Genomic DNA, 19,456 nt, shown 5'->3' with positions numbered 1-19,456 from the left:
CAAGGGGTTTTTGTTTTAAAGCTGCTCATTTCTTTCAGCCTCCTGCACTAAGCTTCCAATGTCGCGTATCAGATGGAGTCATGAATGAGCAGCCAGTATTGTGAGAAATTGTCAATTTTTCAGGAGTGCAGAGAGTGTCATTTCATCGGCGTTGTAAGATTTCTTGAGGTGTGGGCTGTGTTCGCAAGAAATTATGCGGAGGAGCCAATGTTGGACTGGGCTGGATAAAGTTAAAAATCACACAACACCAGTTTATAGTCCAACAGGTTTATTTGGAAAGCACTAGCTTTCGGAGCACTGCTCCTTCAGCGGGTAACTGTGGAGCAGAATCATAAGACACAGATTTTATAGCAAAAGAGCACAGTGTCATGCAACTGATAGGATATATTGAACGAACCAAGATTGCTGTTAAGTCTTTCACCTTTTAGACTGAGTTGCAGGTTTCAGTTCATTAATCTGTAAATCCCAGAACTACTATTAATTCACATTCTCAAGATGACTTAAGGTTTTTTTTTTAAAAAAAGTGACATCTCAGCCCGGACAATCCATTAAAAGTGTGAGGTTTGAGTCTGTCAGTATCCCAATCTTGAATCAGACTGGTTCTAGTTCCCAAGTAGGAATTTATAAAATATTACACGGATTGACTGCCTGCAGTTTGTGCACTTTTTGAGCAAAGTAAAATGTATCTGCAAACATAATTCTGCCAATATAAGTTTGCCCAAAAATTGATGTGTGAATGCGTGCATGTAAGTGTGTGTGCGCATGCTTGGTAAAGTCAGAGTGTGATGGAGTATAAGCCTGTCAGAGTGTTGGGGGTGTGTATGTGTGGGTGTCTGAGAGAAAGCGTGTGTATGAGTGAGTTATTAAAAGCGAGGGCTTGCGTTTTGCTAAAACAAGGAAGGGCAGGACTTGTACAGTTAATGGTAAGGCACTGTGTCGTGCTGTAAAAGAGAAACATGGTGGCGTTCAGGTACATAGTTCTTTGAAAGATGCATCGCTGCTAGACAGGGTGGTCAAGAAGGCATTTAGCATACTTGCCTTCATTGTTCACCCCATTGAGTATAGGGGTTGGGAATCATGTTGAGGTTGTACAGGATGTTGGTGAGGCCACTTGTAGAGTACTGAGTATGGTTCTGGTGGCCCTGTAATAGGAAGAATTCTATTAGAGGGGGTTTGGTAAAGATTTACCAGGATGTTGCCAGGACTGGAGGGTTTGAATTATAAGAAGAGGTTGGGACTTCATTCACTGGAGCACAGGCGGTTGAGGGGTGACATTATTGAGATTGATAAAATCATGAGGAGTGGAGGTAAGGTGAATAGCAAAGGGCTCTTCCTTAGTGTAAGGGAGCTCAAGACTAGGGGGCATATTTCTTTAAAGTGAGAGGAGAGAGATTTAAAAGGAACCTGAGGGGCAACGTTTTGACAGAGGGTGGTTTGCATGTAGAGTTTGGATGAGTACATGCATAGAAAAGTTTAGAGGAATATGGGCCAAACACAGGCAAGTGAAGACTAGTTTAGTTTTGGAATCCTGATTGGCATGGATGAATTGAACCGAAGGGTATACCTCTCTGAACCAGAAGTAATCTTATTGAAACCAGTAGAATTCTGAAAGGGGCTTGACAGGATAGATGCAGACAAAATGCTCCTTTGTGGTGGGAGTCATAGAATCCCAACAATGTGGAAGCAGGCCATTCAGCCCATCTATTTTACTCTAGCCCTCCAAAGAGTATCTCATCCATATCTATCCATCCCCTTCCTCCGTATTTCCCATGGACAATCCATCCTAAATTGCACATCCCTGGTCGCTATGGGTAATTCAGCACAGCCAATCCACCCTAACCTCTACACCCTAATCTATAAATTACCTCCTCAAAAATGAAGTTTAAATGCAGAGTTTTTCTGTAAGAAAAATGTCAGTCTGACAACATTCGGACGCAAACAGAATTCACACCTATTGTTAGAAAAGCTCTGCATTTGAATGATATTCGTGAGAAAGTAATTAAAATCAAATTCTGGGATTAACATACCTTTCGAAACCCATTCAAAAGGTGATAGATTTAATCTAAAATTGTTTGATGTATCACATCTCCATGCCACTGGACTCCATTGGCTATAAACTCCGTGATCATGATCTCATTCTCCACAACCACCAAATGAAGGAGCGGCGCTTCGAAAGCTAGTGCTTCCAAATAAGCCTGTTGGATTATAACCTGGTGTTGTGTGAATTTTAGCTTTGTCCATGGTTGCTGGTTCCATCACCCCTTCAAGACCATTCCAAATCGTAATAACTTGCTTATTTTCTTAAACATTAAACCATCTCACGGCCACCACAACCCCTTTTTTAAAAATGGCTGCACTATTTCCAATACCGTCATGCTTCCTTAATGTTACCATGTACTTCTACTTATGAACAAGTCTCTTCAGATTTCAATGTATCTTTTTAAATATAAAAATGCCCCTTTACATGTAGCTCTCCCTTTAAATGTGTTATGTTCCTCTCAGCGCAATCTTGCCCCTCGATAATGTATATTTACCCCTTTAGATATGAGTATGTCTCTTAAAGGGATATTTCTGCTTAAAAATAGGGTAACGTTTCTTCGAAATGTAGATTCACTTAGATATAACTGCGTCACTTTACATATTAAGATATCCCTTTGAATGTGCCCACATCCCTTTGAAATATAATCTTGTCCATTTAAATCTGTTTATTTGCAAAAATAGCCCGTTAAAATGTCCATGTCCCTCTAAAATGCAGATTGCTCACTTTAGATATGACACCGTTCCGTTAGATGTAGGAATATCTGTTTAAATTGAGCAGTGAGCTTTCCCAATGTAGACAGGGCTCCTGGAAACGTGGCAGTGTCCCCCCTGCAGCTGCAGAGCGAGACAGGAGAGTTTGTTTTTGTGAATGAGCAGTTGTCGCGCGAGGTGCTGTTGCTTGGTGACGGTGAGGCTCCCCGGCCCCGTGCAGACGTCACGCGGGGGCGACGGCGGTTGGGAGGAGAAGTCGCTCGAGCGGGGAAGCGGCGGGAGGGCGGCCGTTAGGAAAATGGCGCCGTGCGGCCCGGGGCAGACACCCGTCACTGGGCACCGCCGCCTTCCTGGTGCAGCTGCTGTGTCACGGCCACACCGGCCGGCTGTACAGCAGGCAGGAGCCGGTGAGCATTCTGGAGGCGGATGGGGTTAAGGGCCTGCTTGGGAACTCGTCGGCCGCCTGCGTGGTGGAGTTCTACTGGTCGTGGGGCGGCCCCTGTGTCAACTATGGGGCCACCTGGAAGGTACTGGGCCCGGGAGGTGAAAGGTGAGGCAGGTTGTGGGGGGACGGAGGGGAAGGAATGTGGGGCCTGTCCTGTCATAGTGACATTTTACACTCACTTTCCATCTGCTTTTACTGGCGCTTGTGCTGTTTCCCCCTCACTGTTTGTTTAATCCTTGTGCTGTTTAATCCTTGTGCTGTTTACCCCTCACTGTTTGTTTAATCCTTGTGCTGTTTAATCCTTGTGCTGTTTACCCCTCACTGTTTGTTTTAATCCTTGTGCTGTTTACCCCTCACTGTTTGTTTTAATCCTTGTGCTGTTTCCCCCTCACTGTTTGTTTTAATCTTTGTGCTGTTTCCCCCTCACTGTTTGTTTTAATCTTTGTGCTGTTTCCCCCTCACTGTTTGTTTTAATCCTTGTGCTGTTTACCCCTCACTGTTTGTTTTAATCCTTGTGCTGTTTCCCCCTCACTGTTTGTTTCATCCTTGTGATGTTTGCCCTTTGCTGAGGGTAGTGTGTAAATACTAGTGAAGGAGATTATGCACCAGCATGTATATGTTCCTCAGGCAATGAAGGGGCAGGATCTGTTGAGAATGGTTGGTCAAGTGTGTGGTGTACTAAACCTTGTTAATATGGGTATAGTTATGATTTGGAGATGCCAGTGTTGGATAGGGATGTACAAAGTTAAAATTCACACAACACCAGGTTATCGTCCAACAGGTTTAATCAGCTGATGAAGTAGCATCACTCCGAAAGCTAGTGTGCTTCCAATTAAACCTGTTGGACTATAACCTGGTGTTGTGTGAATTTTAACTGGGTATAGTTTGTTACTTGGAAAATATACTTTTTATTATTTAGAGTCATAGAGATGTAAAGCATGGAAACAGACCCATTTGGTCCAACCTGTCCATGCCAGCCAAATATCCTAAATTAATCTAGTCACATTTGTCAGCACTTGGCTCATATCCCTCTAAATCCTTCCTATTCATATACCCATCCAGATGCCTTTTAAATACTGTAATTATACCGGCTTCCACTACTTCCTCTGGCAGTTCATTCCATACAAGCACCACCCTCTGCATGGAAACGTTGCCCCTTTGGTACCTTTTATATCTTTCTGCTCTCACCCTAAATCTATGCCCTCTAGTTGTGAACTTCACCCCAACACTGAGGAAAAGACACAAAAACATTGAGCAGCCAGACAAATGCAAAAGCAATAAAATATCGAGACACATAGTGTAAAACAAATTATGGCTCTAATCCTTTTTGTTCTCTGAGGCATATGGACACTTAAAATCTGTCAATAACATCAGCATTGCTACAGAGCATATTGTGTACACTCCTCAGTGTCAACAAGCAGGGCACATGTTTGCCGGAGTCACCAAAACATTGGGCATGTTCCTCGCTGTCGGCAGAAAAGGGGCGAGACCTACTTTTGATGGGCAAATAAGGAGCACTGGAGGACCAGAAGGAGACTTGTCCTCATGCCAATTGGAGCTCCCCTATTGTCTGAATGCGGAAGGTGGACCATGAGCTTCTTAAGGTCCTGCTCCTCTTCTCACACTGAATTAAGATTGAGCTTCACCTCAGACTGCAACTTCCTTCCTCTGTCCAACATCTGTGAGTACAGCACTCTCTTTTCTCACCCCCTTTTCCATTTACGTTTCATTCTGGGGTTCAATTGTTGACTTGGAGCAACTGAAAGGAATGGGAATGAATCCAGCGAGGGGATAGAGTCTAGAAAAGTTAGTCCATGCCTGTGTCTCAATTGGCAAAACAGACAGGCAGGAGTCTGGAAGAATGCAGCAAGCCAGGCAGTATCAGGAGGTGGAGAAGTCGACATTTCAGGTGTAACCCTTGTTCAGGACTGGTGGTGAGTATAGGGAGAGCTGCAGAACAAGGGTATGCTGAGGGCAGGGTGATGAAGTGGGGATAGGTGTAAATAGGTAGAGGGTACGACCTGGTTGGTGAATGCGAGGAAGGAACCTAGTTGGTGGCAGGGAGGTGGAGGGGCAAGGGCTCGGAAGGGAGTTTGGGATGGGAAGGGAGGTTATTTGAATTTGGAGAACTCACTGCTGAGTCCTTCGGGCTGTGGACTGCTCAGGTGGAAGATGAGGTGTTGTTCCTCCAATTTGCGCTTTGGTTTGTTGTGGCAATGGATGGGGCCAAAAATGGTCATATCAGAAAGGGAATGGGAAGGGGAATGAAAATGGGTGGTGACTGGCAGGTCCGGTCGGCCTCTGCAGACCTTGCTGCGATGCTCGGCGAACCGTTCCCCAAGTTTACGCTCGTGCTCCCTGACGTAGAGAAGGCCACAGTTGGCAAATACAGTACCCCAATGTAAAGTTACAGCCTTTGCTGTGAAAAAAAGTAGAAAGGTATATTGTTTAAATGGTGATATATTGGGATGTGGAGAAAGTGAGGGCTGGAGATTAGAGTCAAAAAGTGTGGTGCTGGAAAAGCACAGTAGGTCAAGCAGCATCGGAGCAGTAGGACAGTCGAGGTTTTGGGCGCAAGCCTTCATCAAGAATGATGCGTGGATGTTCAGAGGGGCATCAGTGTCCATCTGTGCCAGTTGTCAGACAGGTGCAGCAGGCAATGAGCAAGGCAAGTGGTGTATTAGCAAGAGGAATTGAGTTCAGAAGCGGGGATGTCTTCCTGCAGTTAGGGGGTCATTGAATATACGAGGAGAAAGTGAGGTCTGCCGATGCTGGAGATCAGAGCTGAAAATGTGTTGCTGGAACAGCGCAGCAGGTCAGGCAGCATCCAGGGAACAGGAGAATCGACGTTTGATTCCTAAAGAAGGGCTTATGCCCGAAATGTCGATTCTGCTGTTCCCTGGATGCTGCCTGACCTGCTGTGCTGTTCCAGCAACACATTTTCAGGTCATTGAATATATTCAAGGCTGAGTTCATCTGATGTTTATGTGGATGTTTATGGGGAAGGCAAGAAAATGGTCTTGAGACAAGTACAGAACTGAGTTACAGAACCATACAGAACCATACAGAAACAGACCCTTCAGTCCAACTAGTCCATGCTGACCCCCTATGTTCACCAGCTAAACCAGTCCCACATGCAGTGTTTTGGCCCATACCCTTCTGAACATTTCCTAATCATGTAATTATCCAAATGTCTTTTAAACCTTGTAACTGTACCTGCATCCACCACTTCCTCCGGACATTCAGTCCACACGTGAACTGAATATAAAAAAAATTGTGTCCTTCAAGTCTTTTTAAAATCTCTTTCTCCTCTCACATTCAAAATTTGCTCCCTCATCTTGAAACCCCCAGCCTAGGGGAAGGACACCTGTCCTTCACCTCATCTCTCCCCTCATGATTTTATAAACCTTGATAAGGTCACATCTCCACCTCCTATGCTCCAGTGAAAAAGTCCCAGCCCATCCACCTAGATACAGGTAGATCCATATCCAGTCATGATCGGTTCAATGCTGGTCCCAATTCTCTCTCACGGTGTCCAGGACAGCAAGAGACCACAAGACATAGGAGCAGAAATTAGACCACCAGGTCTGCTCATACCATTCAATCATAGCTGATCAGTTTCTCAATCCCATTCTTCCACTTTCAACAAAGTGAAAACGGACGGAGAGAGTGTGGGATGGAGATTTTCCGCTTCTAGGGAATAATAGAGGAAAGAGAGTTCACTATAAATTAGAATTTTTGGGATCGGCTGATGAGCCAAGGAGTGTCAGTTGGAGTTTAATTTAGAGAAGTCTGAGGTTTGCATTTTGGTCAAGCAATCCAGGCAGGACTGATGCAGTTAGGGGAATGTTGCAGAATAAAGAGACCTTGGAGTGCAGGTTCATAGTTCCTTGAAAGTGGAGTCTCAGGTAGATAGAATAATGAAGAAGGCGTTTGGTTTGCTTTCCTTCATTGCTCAGAGCATTCAGTATAGGAGTTGGGAGGTCATGTAATACACCCTTCCCCCTCAAATGTGTGGTATCTAACTGCTTCATTGTTTCTCGTAAATACAGCCCACACCTCCCGCTACTGCCATAACATGAAAGCACTAGCTTTTCGAGTTCTGCTCTTTTGTCAGGTGGTTGTGGAGAATAAGATCATGATCACAGAATGTATAGCCAAAGGAGTCCAGTGTCATGGAGATGTGATACATTAAACAATTTAGATTAAATCTTCCATCTTTTAGAATGGGGTTCTGTTCTTTGGTATGTTAATCCCAGAACCTGTTTTCAGTAACTTTCTCAAGAACGTAATTTAAATGCAGAGCTTTTCTATCCAAAATGTCAGGCTGACTCGACATTGGGACCCAGACAGAATTCACACCGATTGAAGGGTAGGCTGGGACGTTTTTCATTGGAGCACAGGAGGTTGAAAGGTGAAGGTGTCGGGTGCCTCATTAGCAAGTTTGCAGATGACATTCAGATTGATGGAATATCAGATAGTGAAGGGGACTGTCAGATGATACAATAGAATACTATAGGGCGGCACGGTGGCACAGTGGTTAGCACTGCTGCCTCACAGCACCAGAGACCCGGGTTCAATTCCCGCCTCAGGCGACTGACTGTGTGGAGTTTGCACGTTCTCCCCGTGTCTGCGTGGGTTTCCTCCGGGTGCTCCGGTTTCCTCCCACAGTCCAAAGATGTGCAGGGTCAGGTGAATTGGCCATACTAAATTGCCCGTAGTGTTAGGTAAGGGGTAAATGTATGGGTGGGTTTCGCTTCGGCGGGTCGGAGTGGACTTGTTGGGCCGAAGGGCCTGTTTCCACACTGTAATCTAATCTAATCTAATATAGATTGGAGAGTTGGGAAGAGAAATTGAGTTTAATCCAGACAAATGCGAGGTGATGCATTTTGGAAGGTGCAATTCGAGAGCAAACTATACATTAAATGGGAAGGTCCTGGGGGAAATTGATGTACAGAGAGATCTGGGTGTTCAGATCTATTGTTCTCTGAAGATGGCAATGCCTGTCAGTAGAGTGGTTAAGGCAGCATACAACATGCTTTCCATCATCGGACGGAGTATTGAGTACAAGAGCTGGCAGGTCATGTTAAAGTTATATAAGATTTTGGTTCGGCCACATTTGGAATACTGCTGTACAATTCCGGTCGCCAGATTTCCCAAAGGATGTGGATGCTTTGGAGAGGGTGCAGAGGAGGTTCACCAGGATGTTGCCTGTTATGGAGAGCGCTAACTATGAGGAGAGGTTGAGTAGATTAGGAGTATTTTCATTGGAAAATAGGAGGTTGAGGAGGGGTCTTGATTGAGGCCTATAAAACCATGAGGCATGTAGACAGGGGTAGATAGGAAGAATTTTTTTTCCCCCATAGGGGAAGACTTAATTATCGGAGTCACGAGTTCAAAGTGAGAGGGGAAAGGTTTGAGGGAGATCTACATGGAAAGTTCTTTATGCAGAGGGTGGTGGGTGCCTCAAATGCAGTGGAGGCAGTAGGGGTGGGATCGATAGCGTCATTTAAGATGTATCTAGACAGATACATGAATCGGCAGGGAGCAAAGGGATACAGATCCTTAGAAAATAGGCAGCAGGTTTAGATAGAGAATCTCGATCAGCATAGCCTTGGAGGGCTGAAGGGCCTGTTCCTGTGCTGTAAGGTTCTTTGTTCTCTTTATAGAGGTTTCCAAAACCATGAGGGGCATAGATAAGATGAACGGCATGTCATTTCAAGATTAGGCTGCAAATTAATGTGAGAGGAGAAACATTTTAATAAGAGATGAGGAGCACCTTTTTTGTAAACAGAGTGGTTTGTGTGTGGAATAAATGTCCAGAGGAAATAGTGGATGCTGGTTGTGTAACAAAGTTTAAAAGACATTTGGATAAGTACATGAATAGGAAAGGTTCAGGGGGATATGGTTCAAACACAGGTAGGTGGGACTAGTTTAGTTTGTGAATATAGTCAGCATGGACTAGTTGGGCTGAATGGTCTGTTTCAGTGCTGTATGACCCTTTAACTGTTCTGTACTGGTCTTAAAATCATTTTACTTGCCTTCCCCCAGAAACATCCACTTCTTTCTTGTTCTAAAATCAGACAAACTCAGCCTTGAATATATTCAATGACCCCCTAATTGCAGAGACTTCTGAACTCATTTCCTCTTGCTGATTGCTTGCTGCACCCGTCTGACAACTGGCAGAGACTGGTGTGGAAGGATGCTGAGGCCACTTTTTACATCCACACATCATTCCTGAGGAAGGGCTCATGCCTGAAACGTTGATTCTCCTGCTTCTCGGATGCTGTCTGATCTGCTGTGCTTTTCCAGTGCCACACTTTTCAACTGTCATCTCCAGCATCTGCAGTCCTCACTTTCTCCACATCCCAATATGTCACCATTTAAACAACGCACCTCCTTTCAGCAGTTATTTGTTCGTAACTGAGGCTATAACTTCACACTGTGGGACTGCATTTGCCATGTGTTTGCCAATTGAGATACAGACCTGGACCAACGTTTCCCGACTCTGTCCCCTCCCTGGATTCACTCACTTTCTTCAGTTGCTGCAAGTCAACAATTGGCTTCTCATTGGTCTATTTGAAGAAGGGTTTGCACCGTTTTTGCAGACAGCGAAGAGCATGAATGGCTTTTGCTGAACCAGCATGTAAACAGACCCTTCGGTCCAACCCGTCCATGCCGACCAGATATCCCATCCCAATCTAGTCCCACCTGCCAGCATTTGGCCCATATCCCTCCAAACCCTTCCTATTCATGTACCCATCCAAATGCCTCTTAAATGTTACAATTGTACCAGCCTCCACCACTTCCTCTGGCAGCTCATTCCATACACGTACCACTTTCTGTGTGAAAAAGTTGCCCAGTAAGTCTCTTTTATATCTTTCCCCTCTCACCCTAAACCTATACCCTTGACTTCTGGACTCCCCCACCCCAGGGAAAAGACTTTGTCTATCTATCCTATCCATGCCCCTTTGTAAGCCTCAGCTTCCGACGCTGCAGGGAAAATAGCCCCAACCTGTTTAGCCTCTCCCTATACCTCAAATCCTCCAACCCTGGAAACATCCTTGTGAATCTTTTCTGAACTCTTTCAAGTTTCACAAAATCTTTCCAATAGGAAGGAGACCAGAATTACACACAATATTCCAACAGTGGCCTAACCAATGTCCTGTACAGCCGCCACATGACCTCCCAATCTCTGTACTCAATACTCTGACCAATAAAGGAAAGCATACCAAACACCACCTTTACTATTCTATCTATCTGTGACGCCAGTTTCAAGGAGATATGAACCTGCACTCTGAGGTGTCTTCGTTCAGCAACACTCCCTAGGACCTTACCATTAAGTGTATAAGTCCTGCTAAGATTTGCTTTCCCAAAATGCAGCACCTCACATTTATCTGAATTAAACTCCATCTGCACTTCTCAGCCCATTGGCCAATCTGGTCAAGATCCTGTTGTAATCTGAGGTAACCCTCTTCACTGTCCACTGCACCTCCAATTTTGGTGTCATCTGCAAACTTACTAACTGTACCTCTTATGCTCGCATCCAAATCATTAATGTAAATGACAAAAAGTAGAGGGCCCAGCACCGATCCTTCTGGCACTCCACTGGTCACAGGCCTCCAGTCTGAAAAACAACCCTCCATCGCCACCCTCTGTCTTCTACCTTTCAGCCAGTTCTGTATCCAAATGGCTAGTTCTCCCTGTATTCCATCAGATCTAATCTTGCTAATCAGTCTCCCATGGGGAACCTTGTCGAATGCCTTACTGAAGTCTATATGGATCACATCTACCGCTCTGCCCTCCTCAATCCTCTTTACTTCCTCAAAAAACTCCAAATTTGAGACATGATTTCCCACACACAAAGCCATGTTGACTATCCCTAATCAGTCCTTGCCTTTCCAAACACATTTACATCCTGTCCCTCAGGACTCCCTCCAACAACTTGCCCGCCACCGATGTCAGGCTCACTGGTCTATAGTTCCCTGGCTTGTCCTTACCACCCTTCTTAAACAGTGGCACCACGTTAGCTAACCTCCAGTCTTCCGGCACCTCACCTGACATGCGCAGTGTGCTCTATGGAGATGCTGTTCCTGATGGATTTAAAGTGTCCAAATGCCACAATTTCTTCCCCTGTCACTCGACATAACCACGCACGCTGCTCGCTGTGTTTGATGTTCATCTTCCCTATAACCCTCATGATTTTATAAATCTCAAATGAGGTCACCCCTCAACCTCCTATGCTCCAGTGAAGTGTCTCAGCCTCTCCTTACAACTCAAACCCTCCAGTCCTGGCAACATCCTGGTAAATCTTTACTGAACCCTTTCTAATAGAATTCTTCCTATTACAGGGCCACCAGAAGCGTTCTCAGTACTCTACAAGTGGCTTCACCAACATCCTGTACAACTTCAACATTATGTCCCAGCTGCTTTATTCAATGGTGTGAACAATTAAGGTAAGTGTGCTGAATGCCTTCTGAAGCTTCCTTCCAACCAGTGATGCAACTTTCAAAGAAGTATATATCTGAACCCCCCCGCCCCCCACCATATCCCTCTGTACAAGTCCTGCCCTTCCTTATTTTGGCAAAATGCAACCCCTCACCTTTTATCTATACACATGTTCTCTCTCAGACATACACACATACACGCCCCCCCCAACACACACACCCTTTCACAGGCTTCTCCTTCATCACACTCACTTTACCAAGCATGTGCACACATACTCTCTTACACGCACTCTCATGCTGCACACATACATATAACAATGTGGTGCATTTGCAGAATTATATTTACAGATATATTCAATTTTGCACAAAACGCAAGGTAGTCAATCCATGTAATATTTTACTAATTCCTAGTTTGGAAATAGAACCAGTCCGATTTAAGATTGGGATACTCTCACACCTTTCATGCATTGTCTGGACTGAGATGTCACCTGTTTTTTAAAAAGACCTTAAGTGATCTTGAGAATATGACTTAATAGTAGTACTGCGATGTACACATTAATGAACTAAAACCTGCAACCCATTCTAAAAGATGAAAGACTTAACAGCAATCTACGTTTGTCAATATATCATCAGTTGCATGACACTGATCTTTTGCTCTTAACTCTGTGTCTTATGATCCTGTTCGACAGCTACCCGATGAAGGAGCAGCACTCTGAAAGCTAATGCTTCCAAATAAACCTGTTGGACTATAACCTGGTGTTGTGATTTTTAAACCTAGTCCCACCTAATCCAACAGCAGCACCTCCACCTCGTTTCTAGTGAACACAGCCCATACTTCCCAGTGCTGCCAGTAAACTGCCGATGAAATGATGCACTCCTGAAAAATTTATAGTTTCTAACGAAACTAGCTACTCATTCATTGCTCCATCTCATACACAACATTGGAAACTTAGTGCAGAAGGCTGCAAGAAATGAGCAGCTTAAAACAAAAACCGCTTGGAGCTTTCAATGAGAGCCTGAGCCCAGCAGTACGTTCTGGTTCTGGTTACCTTTATTTTGTGTCCCAATATGGTTACAGCTTCAGAACCCTCCTCCCCCCCTCCCTCCCCCCCTCCTCCCCCCCTCCTCCCCCCCCCCCTCCTCCCCCCCCCCCCCTCCTCCCCCCCCCCCCCCCCCCCTTCCTCCCTCCTCCCCTCCCCCAGCAAAAAGGGCAGAGAAAGAGTAGCTGTTTTTTACACAACTCCACAACAGGGGGGAGGAGCAAAGGGCGGGGCAAGGCCAACAGCAGGCCCCCACACTACGCCTGCATTGCCTTGCACAGTTTACAAAAATCCCTTCCCCTTCCGAGACTCCCTACAGTGTGGGAGCAGGCCACTCGGCCCAAAGACTACACACCGATCCTCCGAAAGGTAACCCACTACCACAATTCCCCTATTGCTCAACATTTACCCCTGACTAATGAACCTAACCTGCACATCCCTGGGCACTATCTGAACCTGGACAAAGTTAAAAATCTCACAACACCAGGCGAAGTCCGACAGTTTATTTGGAAACACGAGCTTCGGAGCACTGCTTCTTCATCAGGTGATTGTGGACAATAAGATCATGTGGCACAGAATTTATAGGAAAACATTAAAGTGACCTGCCACTGAACTGATATACTGAACAAACCTGGATTGTTAAGTCTTTCATATTTTAGAATAGGTTGCAGCAATCATTAATATGTCAATCCCAGAACTTCCAGTAAGGCATCTTCAAGATAGCTTAAGGCTTTCAGAACAAATGGTGACACCTCTGTTCAGACAATGCATTAAAGGTGTGAGGTCAGAGTCTGTCTGTTTTCAAGTCTTAAGGCAGACTGGTTATAGAGTCATGGAGATGTACAGCACGGAAACAGACCCTTCAGTCCAACTCGTATATGCCGACCAGATATCACAACCCAATCTCGTCCCACCTGCCAGCACCCAGCCCACATCCCTCCAGTTGCCTTTTAAATGTTGCAATGTACCAGACTCCATCACTTCCTCTGGCAGCTCATTTCATACATGTACCACCCTCTGAGTGAAAACGTTGTCCCTTAGGTCTCTTTTATATCTTTCCCCTCTCACTGTAAACTTATGCCCTCCAGTTCTGGACTCCCCACCCCAGGGAAAAGACTTTGTCTATCTATCCTATCCATGCCCCTCATGATTTTATAAACCTCTATAAGGTCACCCCCCAGCCTCTGACGCTCCAGGGAAAACAGCCCCAGCCTATTCAGTCTCTCCCTATAGCACAAATCTTCCAGTCTTGGCAACATCCTTGTAAATCTTTTCTGAACCCTTAAGTTTCACAACATCTTTCTGCTAGGAAGGGAACCAGAATTGCATGCAATATTCCAACTATACAGCTGTAACATGACCTCCCAACTCCTGTACTCAATACTCTGACCAATAAAGGAAAGCATACCAAATGCCATCTGCACTATCCTATTGACCTACGACTCCACTTTCATAGAGCTGTGAACCTGCACTCCAAGGTCTCTTTGTTCAGCAACACTCCCTCGGACCTTACCATTAAGTGTACAAGTCCTTCTAAGATTTGCTTTCCCAAAGTGCAGCACCTCACATTTACCTAAATTAGATTCCACTTGCCACTTCTCAGCCCATTGGCCCATCTGATCAAGATCCCATTGTAATCTGAGGTAACCTCCTTCGTTGTCCACTACACCTCCAATTTTGGTGTCATCAGCAAACTTACTTACTATACCACTTATGCTCACATCCAAAAAGTAGTGGGCCCATTATCTATTTTCAAAGTGGAATTTACAATATATTACATGTATTGACTGCCTGCAGATTGTGCAGTCTTTGAGTAAAGTAGAATGTATTTGCAAACATCATGCTACAAAGACAAACTCCCCCCATGGATGATCTATCTCATGTGTGCATGAGACAGAGAAAAAGTCTATGTCCGTGCTGTATATTCTGTCTATTTGATAACAGATGCTTTATTCCTGTTGGTGTAAATGTTGTTGTAATTCATAGCTGGGTACTAATAGATGTAAGGGTGACAGAATTCCTCAAGTAGGGCACTGGAAGATTCCTGGGAGACCCCTATTCCTGGTTTACTTCCTCATGAACAAACATTAAGCACGTGCGCCTATTTATGATTTTTGTTTCATTTTTCTTGTTTGATTCCCTGCTATGACTGCACCTTGTATCAGGATGGTTGACAGGCTGGGAGATTATGGGTTGGATCTTGATTGAATATTTTATCGTTCCAGAAGTTATAAAAGGCGGGGTCAAAGCTTTACAGAAATCCAGCAGAGCTGAGAACAGACCGACATCTTAGTCTGTGGGAACAGGAGGATCAACACAGGACAGAGAAATCAGGGCCTGAAATCTGAGCTGACACCAGACCATCGTGTGATCAGTGCTTTGATTTGCAGCATCCTTCTACATCAGTCAATGCCAGTTGTCAGACAGGTGCAGCAAGGCAAGTGGTATATTAACAAGCTGAACTGAGATTAGAAGTGGGGATGTCTTCCTGCAGTTAGGGGGTCATTGAATATATTCAAGGCTGAGTTCATCTGATTTTTGAACAATAAAGTGTGGATTTCTTTGTGCGCAGGAGGTGTTTTTTTTTATTTTGAATGGTTTATGTGTTGGATGCAGGTACAGTATCCACGTTGAAGGTGGAAGGCAAGAAAATGGTTTTAAGACCACTACAGAACAGTTACGTTAGACAGCACAGAAACGGACCCTTCAGTCCAACTATTCCATGCTGCCTACGTTCTCAAACTAAACTGGTGCCACTTGCCAGTGTTTGGCCCATATCCCTCCGCACCGTGCCTCTTCATATACTTATCCAAATGTCTTTTCAACGTTGCATCTGAATGTGCATCCACCACTTCCTCTTTACATTCACTCCACACGTGAAACACTCTGTTTAGAAACAAACTTTTCCTGATTCTGTCCGCTCCGTGAATTCATTCCCTTTCCTTTCGGTTGCTGCAAGTCGTAAATTGAAGCCCAGAATGAAAAACATGGAAAAGGAGTTGTGAAGAGAGTACCATACACTCAGATGTGCTTTGCCAGCACCACTCTAATCTTGACTCTGATCTCCAGCATCAGCAGTTCTCACTTTCACATGTAAAATGAGCAGTTTTAAAACAAAAACCTGTTGCAGTTTAAAGCTCTCAGTGAGAGTCTGAGCTCAGTGTGAAGTTCAGGTAATCTTTATTGTGACCCAACTTTGTTACAGCTTCAGAATCTCCCAGCAGAAAGGTGTAGAAAAAGTAGCAATTTTTAAAAAATAGCTCAAGGTCAAAGTGCAACCCCTCACTTTCTTCATTATTGGTCACCACTGAGTCGTCCCTTTGTAACTGCATCCTTGGTACAGCCTTAACCTGGAGGAAGTGTTGCCTCACTCAGCAATTTCAAACTGTATTCCAATCAAGTTGGATGAGCAGCGTAGAGTCCACCAGACTGTTGTGGGGCTGGAGTCACGTGTAGGCCAGACCAGGTAAAGGATGCAGCTGGGACGACTGCTCTAATAACTGCTCAAGTCTTCCCTAAAAAAGAACTGAGTGAATCAGATGGGGGTTTTCTTCCACCCCCACCCCACCGACAATGGTTTCACCGTTAGATTCTGAACTCCAGATTTCTGACCAAATTCGAATTCCACCATCTGTCGCGGTGGGAATCGAACTCGGGAGCCACTGGAACTGGGTTGATAGTCCAGTTAATAAAGGCACTCGGCCGTCATTCTTTCAATCCCCCTGCAATGCCACATGATCCTGCTGGTGACTCCGCAGGTGGGAGGAGCAGTTGAAGGCCTCTCCCCTGCGTGGACTCACCGGTGCCTCAGCAGGGCAGAGGCCTGGATAAAGGCCTACCCCCACACTGTGTAGGGGAACGGTCTCTTCCCCCATGTGGACCCGCTGGTGGATCAGCAAGGAGGAAGCCTGGGTAAAGGCCTACCCGCACTCGGGGCAGCTGAAGGGCCTCTTCCCCTGTGTGGACCCGTTGGTGCCTCAACAGGTTGGAGGATTCACGGAATGTCTTTCTGCACTCGGGGCAGCTGAAGGGCCTCTTCCCCCGTGTGGACCCACCGGTGCCTCAACAGGGCAGAGGCCTGGATAAAGGCCTTCCCGCACTCAGGGCAGCTGATTCCCTGCTGTGACTACACTGTGCCTGGATTGTTGACTGGCTGGGAGATTGTGGATTGGGGCTTGATTGACTGAATGTTTGTTTGTCCCAGAAGGTGTAGAAGGGGGGGGTTCAGAGCTTCAACAGACATCCAGCAGAGCTGAGAACAGACAGACATCCACATGCCTTTTAATTGTTGTAATTGTGCCAGCCTCCATCACTTCCTCTGGCAGTTCATTCCATACATGCACCACCCTCTGAAGTGGTTGCCCCTCCAATCTCTTAAATCATTCCACTCTCACCTCAAACATATGCCTTCTAGTTTTGGACTGCCATACCCTGGGGAAAAGACTTTAGGGTTTCCCCTCTGTCCATGGCCCTTACAAAGGTCTATAAGTTTACTCCTCAGCCTCTGATGCTCCATGGAAAATGCCCCTGGCCTATTCTTTTCTGACCCCTTTCAAAGTTTCATAACATCTTTCCTACAGCAGGGAGACCAGAACTAAATACAGTATTCCAAAAGTGGCTTAACCAACATCCTGGACAGCCACAACATGACCTCCCAACTCATCTACTCAATGCTCTGACCAACAAAGGCTATCCTCTCTACCTGAGAACTATGGAACCTGCACTCCAAGGACTCTTTGTTCTGCAACATTCCCCTTAACTGTGTCAGTCCTGCCTGGATTGCTTGACCAAAATGCAACAACTCACATTTCTCCAAATTAAATTCCATCTACCACTCTTTGGCCCATCCGATCAATTCTAATTTATAGCGAACTCACTTTTCTCTCTCATTCCCTAGAAGCTGAAAATCTCCATCCCACACACACTCCCTCCATTCTCACTTTGCTGACCCTAATCCCTGCTCTACCTCATCCTGAAGGGTCTGGCTCATGCTGATTAACAGGCGCACACTCGGGGGGTGGGTCTAATTGAAACATACATAATTTTCAAAGCCCGGACAGAGTGGACATTGCGAAGATGTTTCCATTGGTAGGACAGACTTGGGCCAGAGGGCACAGACTTGGGCCAGAGGGCACAGCCTTAGAGTAAATGGTAGACCTTTTAGAACGGAGAAACTTCTTCAGCCAGAGAGCGGTGAATCTGTGGAATCTATTTCCACAGAAGGCTGTGCAGGCCAGGTCACTGAGGATATTTAAAAACTGAGACAGATAGGTTCTTGAGTGTCAAGGGGATCAAAGGTTACGGGGAGAAAGTGGGAGAATGGGGCAGGTGGGACTAGTTTAGTTTGTGAACACAGTCAGCATGGTCTAGTTGGATTGAAGGGTCTATTTGTGCTCTCTGGCTCTGTAACTGTTCTAAACTGGTCTTGAAACCATTTGCATGCCTTCCTCTTGTTCAAAAATCCAATTAAGATCATGGCTAATCTATTCACCATCTGAGATCCTCCTCCCTGCATTGTCCCAACTACCCTTAATTCCCCTACCATTGCAAAAACCCATCCAATTGTGTCTTGAATATACTTAATGAAGCTGCCTTTACTGCTTCCTGGGGCAGAGAATTCCATAGATACACTACACTCCAGGAAAAGCAGTTCCTCCTCATCTCTGTCCTAAATTTACTCCTCCTAATCTTGAGCCTGGTTTCATTCACCAGCAGAAATGACTCAATAAGTAGAGTTTCATCCTCACAGTGCAACGAATTCCCACTTTGCACCAAAACCTCGGATTTACTCACTCACTCAGTTGCTGTCTCACAAATGCAAGATTTCATTGTAACTTCTACTCCCATTAAGGGAAAAGCATCTTTGAAAAGTCCTCAGAAACACTTCTGCTCTCACCGAAGATGATTAGAGTCATACAGCACAGAAACAGACCCTTTGTCCATCCACGTTAAGGGCAAAGCATCTTTGAGAGCTGCTCTGAAACTCCAGCCTTCACAATCACACTTCTGCTCTCACTGAAGATGATTAGAGTTATATCGAACCGAATCAGACCCTTTGTCCATCCACACATCATTCCTAATGAAGTGCTCGGGACCGAAATGTCGACTCTCCTGGTCCTCAGATGCTGCCTGACTTACCACCTTTTTCAGCGCCACACTTTGACTCTAATCTCCAACATCTGCAGTTCTCACTTTCTCCACATCCCAAAGTATCACCATTTAAACAATACATCTCCTTCCTGCTTTTTTGTTTCATAGCAAAGACTATAACTTCACATTGAGATACTGCATTTGCCACGTGTTTGTAAATTGTGGTCTTCTCAACTTCGGGGAGACTGAGCGTAAACTTGGGGAACGGATTGGCGAGCATCACAGCTGGGTCCGCAGAGGCTGACCAGACCTCCCAGTCACCATCGATTTTAATTCCCCTTCCCACTCCCTTTCTGACAAGAACATCATAGGCTTCCTCTATTGCCACAATGAACCAAACCGCAAATTAGGGAACAACACCCCATCTTCCGCCCGGGCAGACTACAGCCTGCAGGACCCAACATCGAGTTCTCCAATTTCAAATAACCTCCCTTTCCATCACCCAACTCCCTTCTCAGCTCCGTGCCCCTCACTACCACTCCTTCCTGCCACCAACCTGATTTCTTCCACCCAATGATTCATCAGACCGATTCTTCACCTATCCCCACTTTAGCCCCCGGTCCCGGCACCCATCCCCAGTCCTGAAGAAGGGTTACACCCGAAATATCGACTTCTACACCTCG

The 19,456-nt window shown here is 45.5% G+C and overlaps 1 protein-coding gene across 1 annotated transcript in view; it reads left to right on the top strand.

Annotated features, from left to right (window-relative positions):
• The first annotated feature begins 956 nt into the window (after positions 1 to 956).
• Positions 957 to 19,456, top strand: part of LOC148143910 (uncharacterized) — a 33,172-nt gene continuing 14,672 nt past the window's right edge. The window contains exons 1-3 of the mRNA XM_087975283.1: positions 957 to 970; positions 2,972 to 3,301; positions 11,548 to 11,652. Coding sequence (XP_087831409.1) covers positions 957 to 970; positions 2,972 to 3,301; positions 11,548 to 11,652 — 449 coding nt within the window. The remainder of the gene's footprint in view (positions 971 to 2,971; positions 3,302 to 11,547; positions 11,653 to 19,456) is intronic.

The sequence above is a fragment of the Chiloscyllium plagiosum genome, unplaced genomic scaffold (genome assembly GCF_037043375.1).
Source record: "Chiloscyllium plagiosum isolate Xiang-an unplaced genomic scaffold, Cpla_swu_hap1 HiC_scaffold_27, whole genome shotgun sequence".
Lineage (NCBI taxonomy): Eukaryota > Metazoa > Chordata > Chondrichthyes > Orectolobiformes > Hemiscylliidae > Chiloscyllium > Chiloscyllium plagiosum.
Note: the sequence above shows the minus strand (reverse complement) of the source record. Positions and strands in the feature narration are given on the sequence as shown.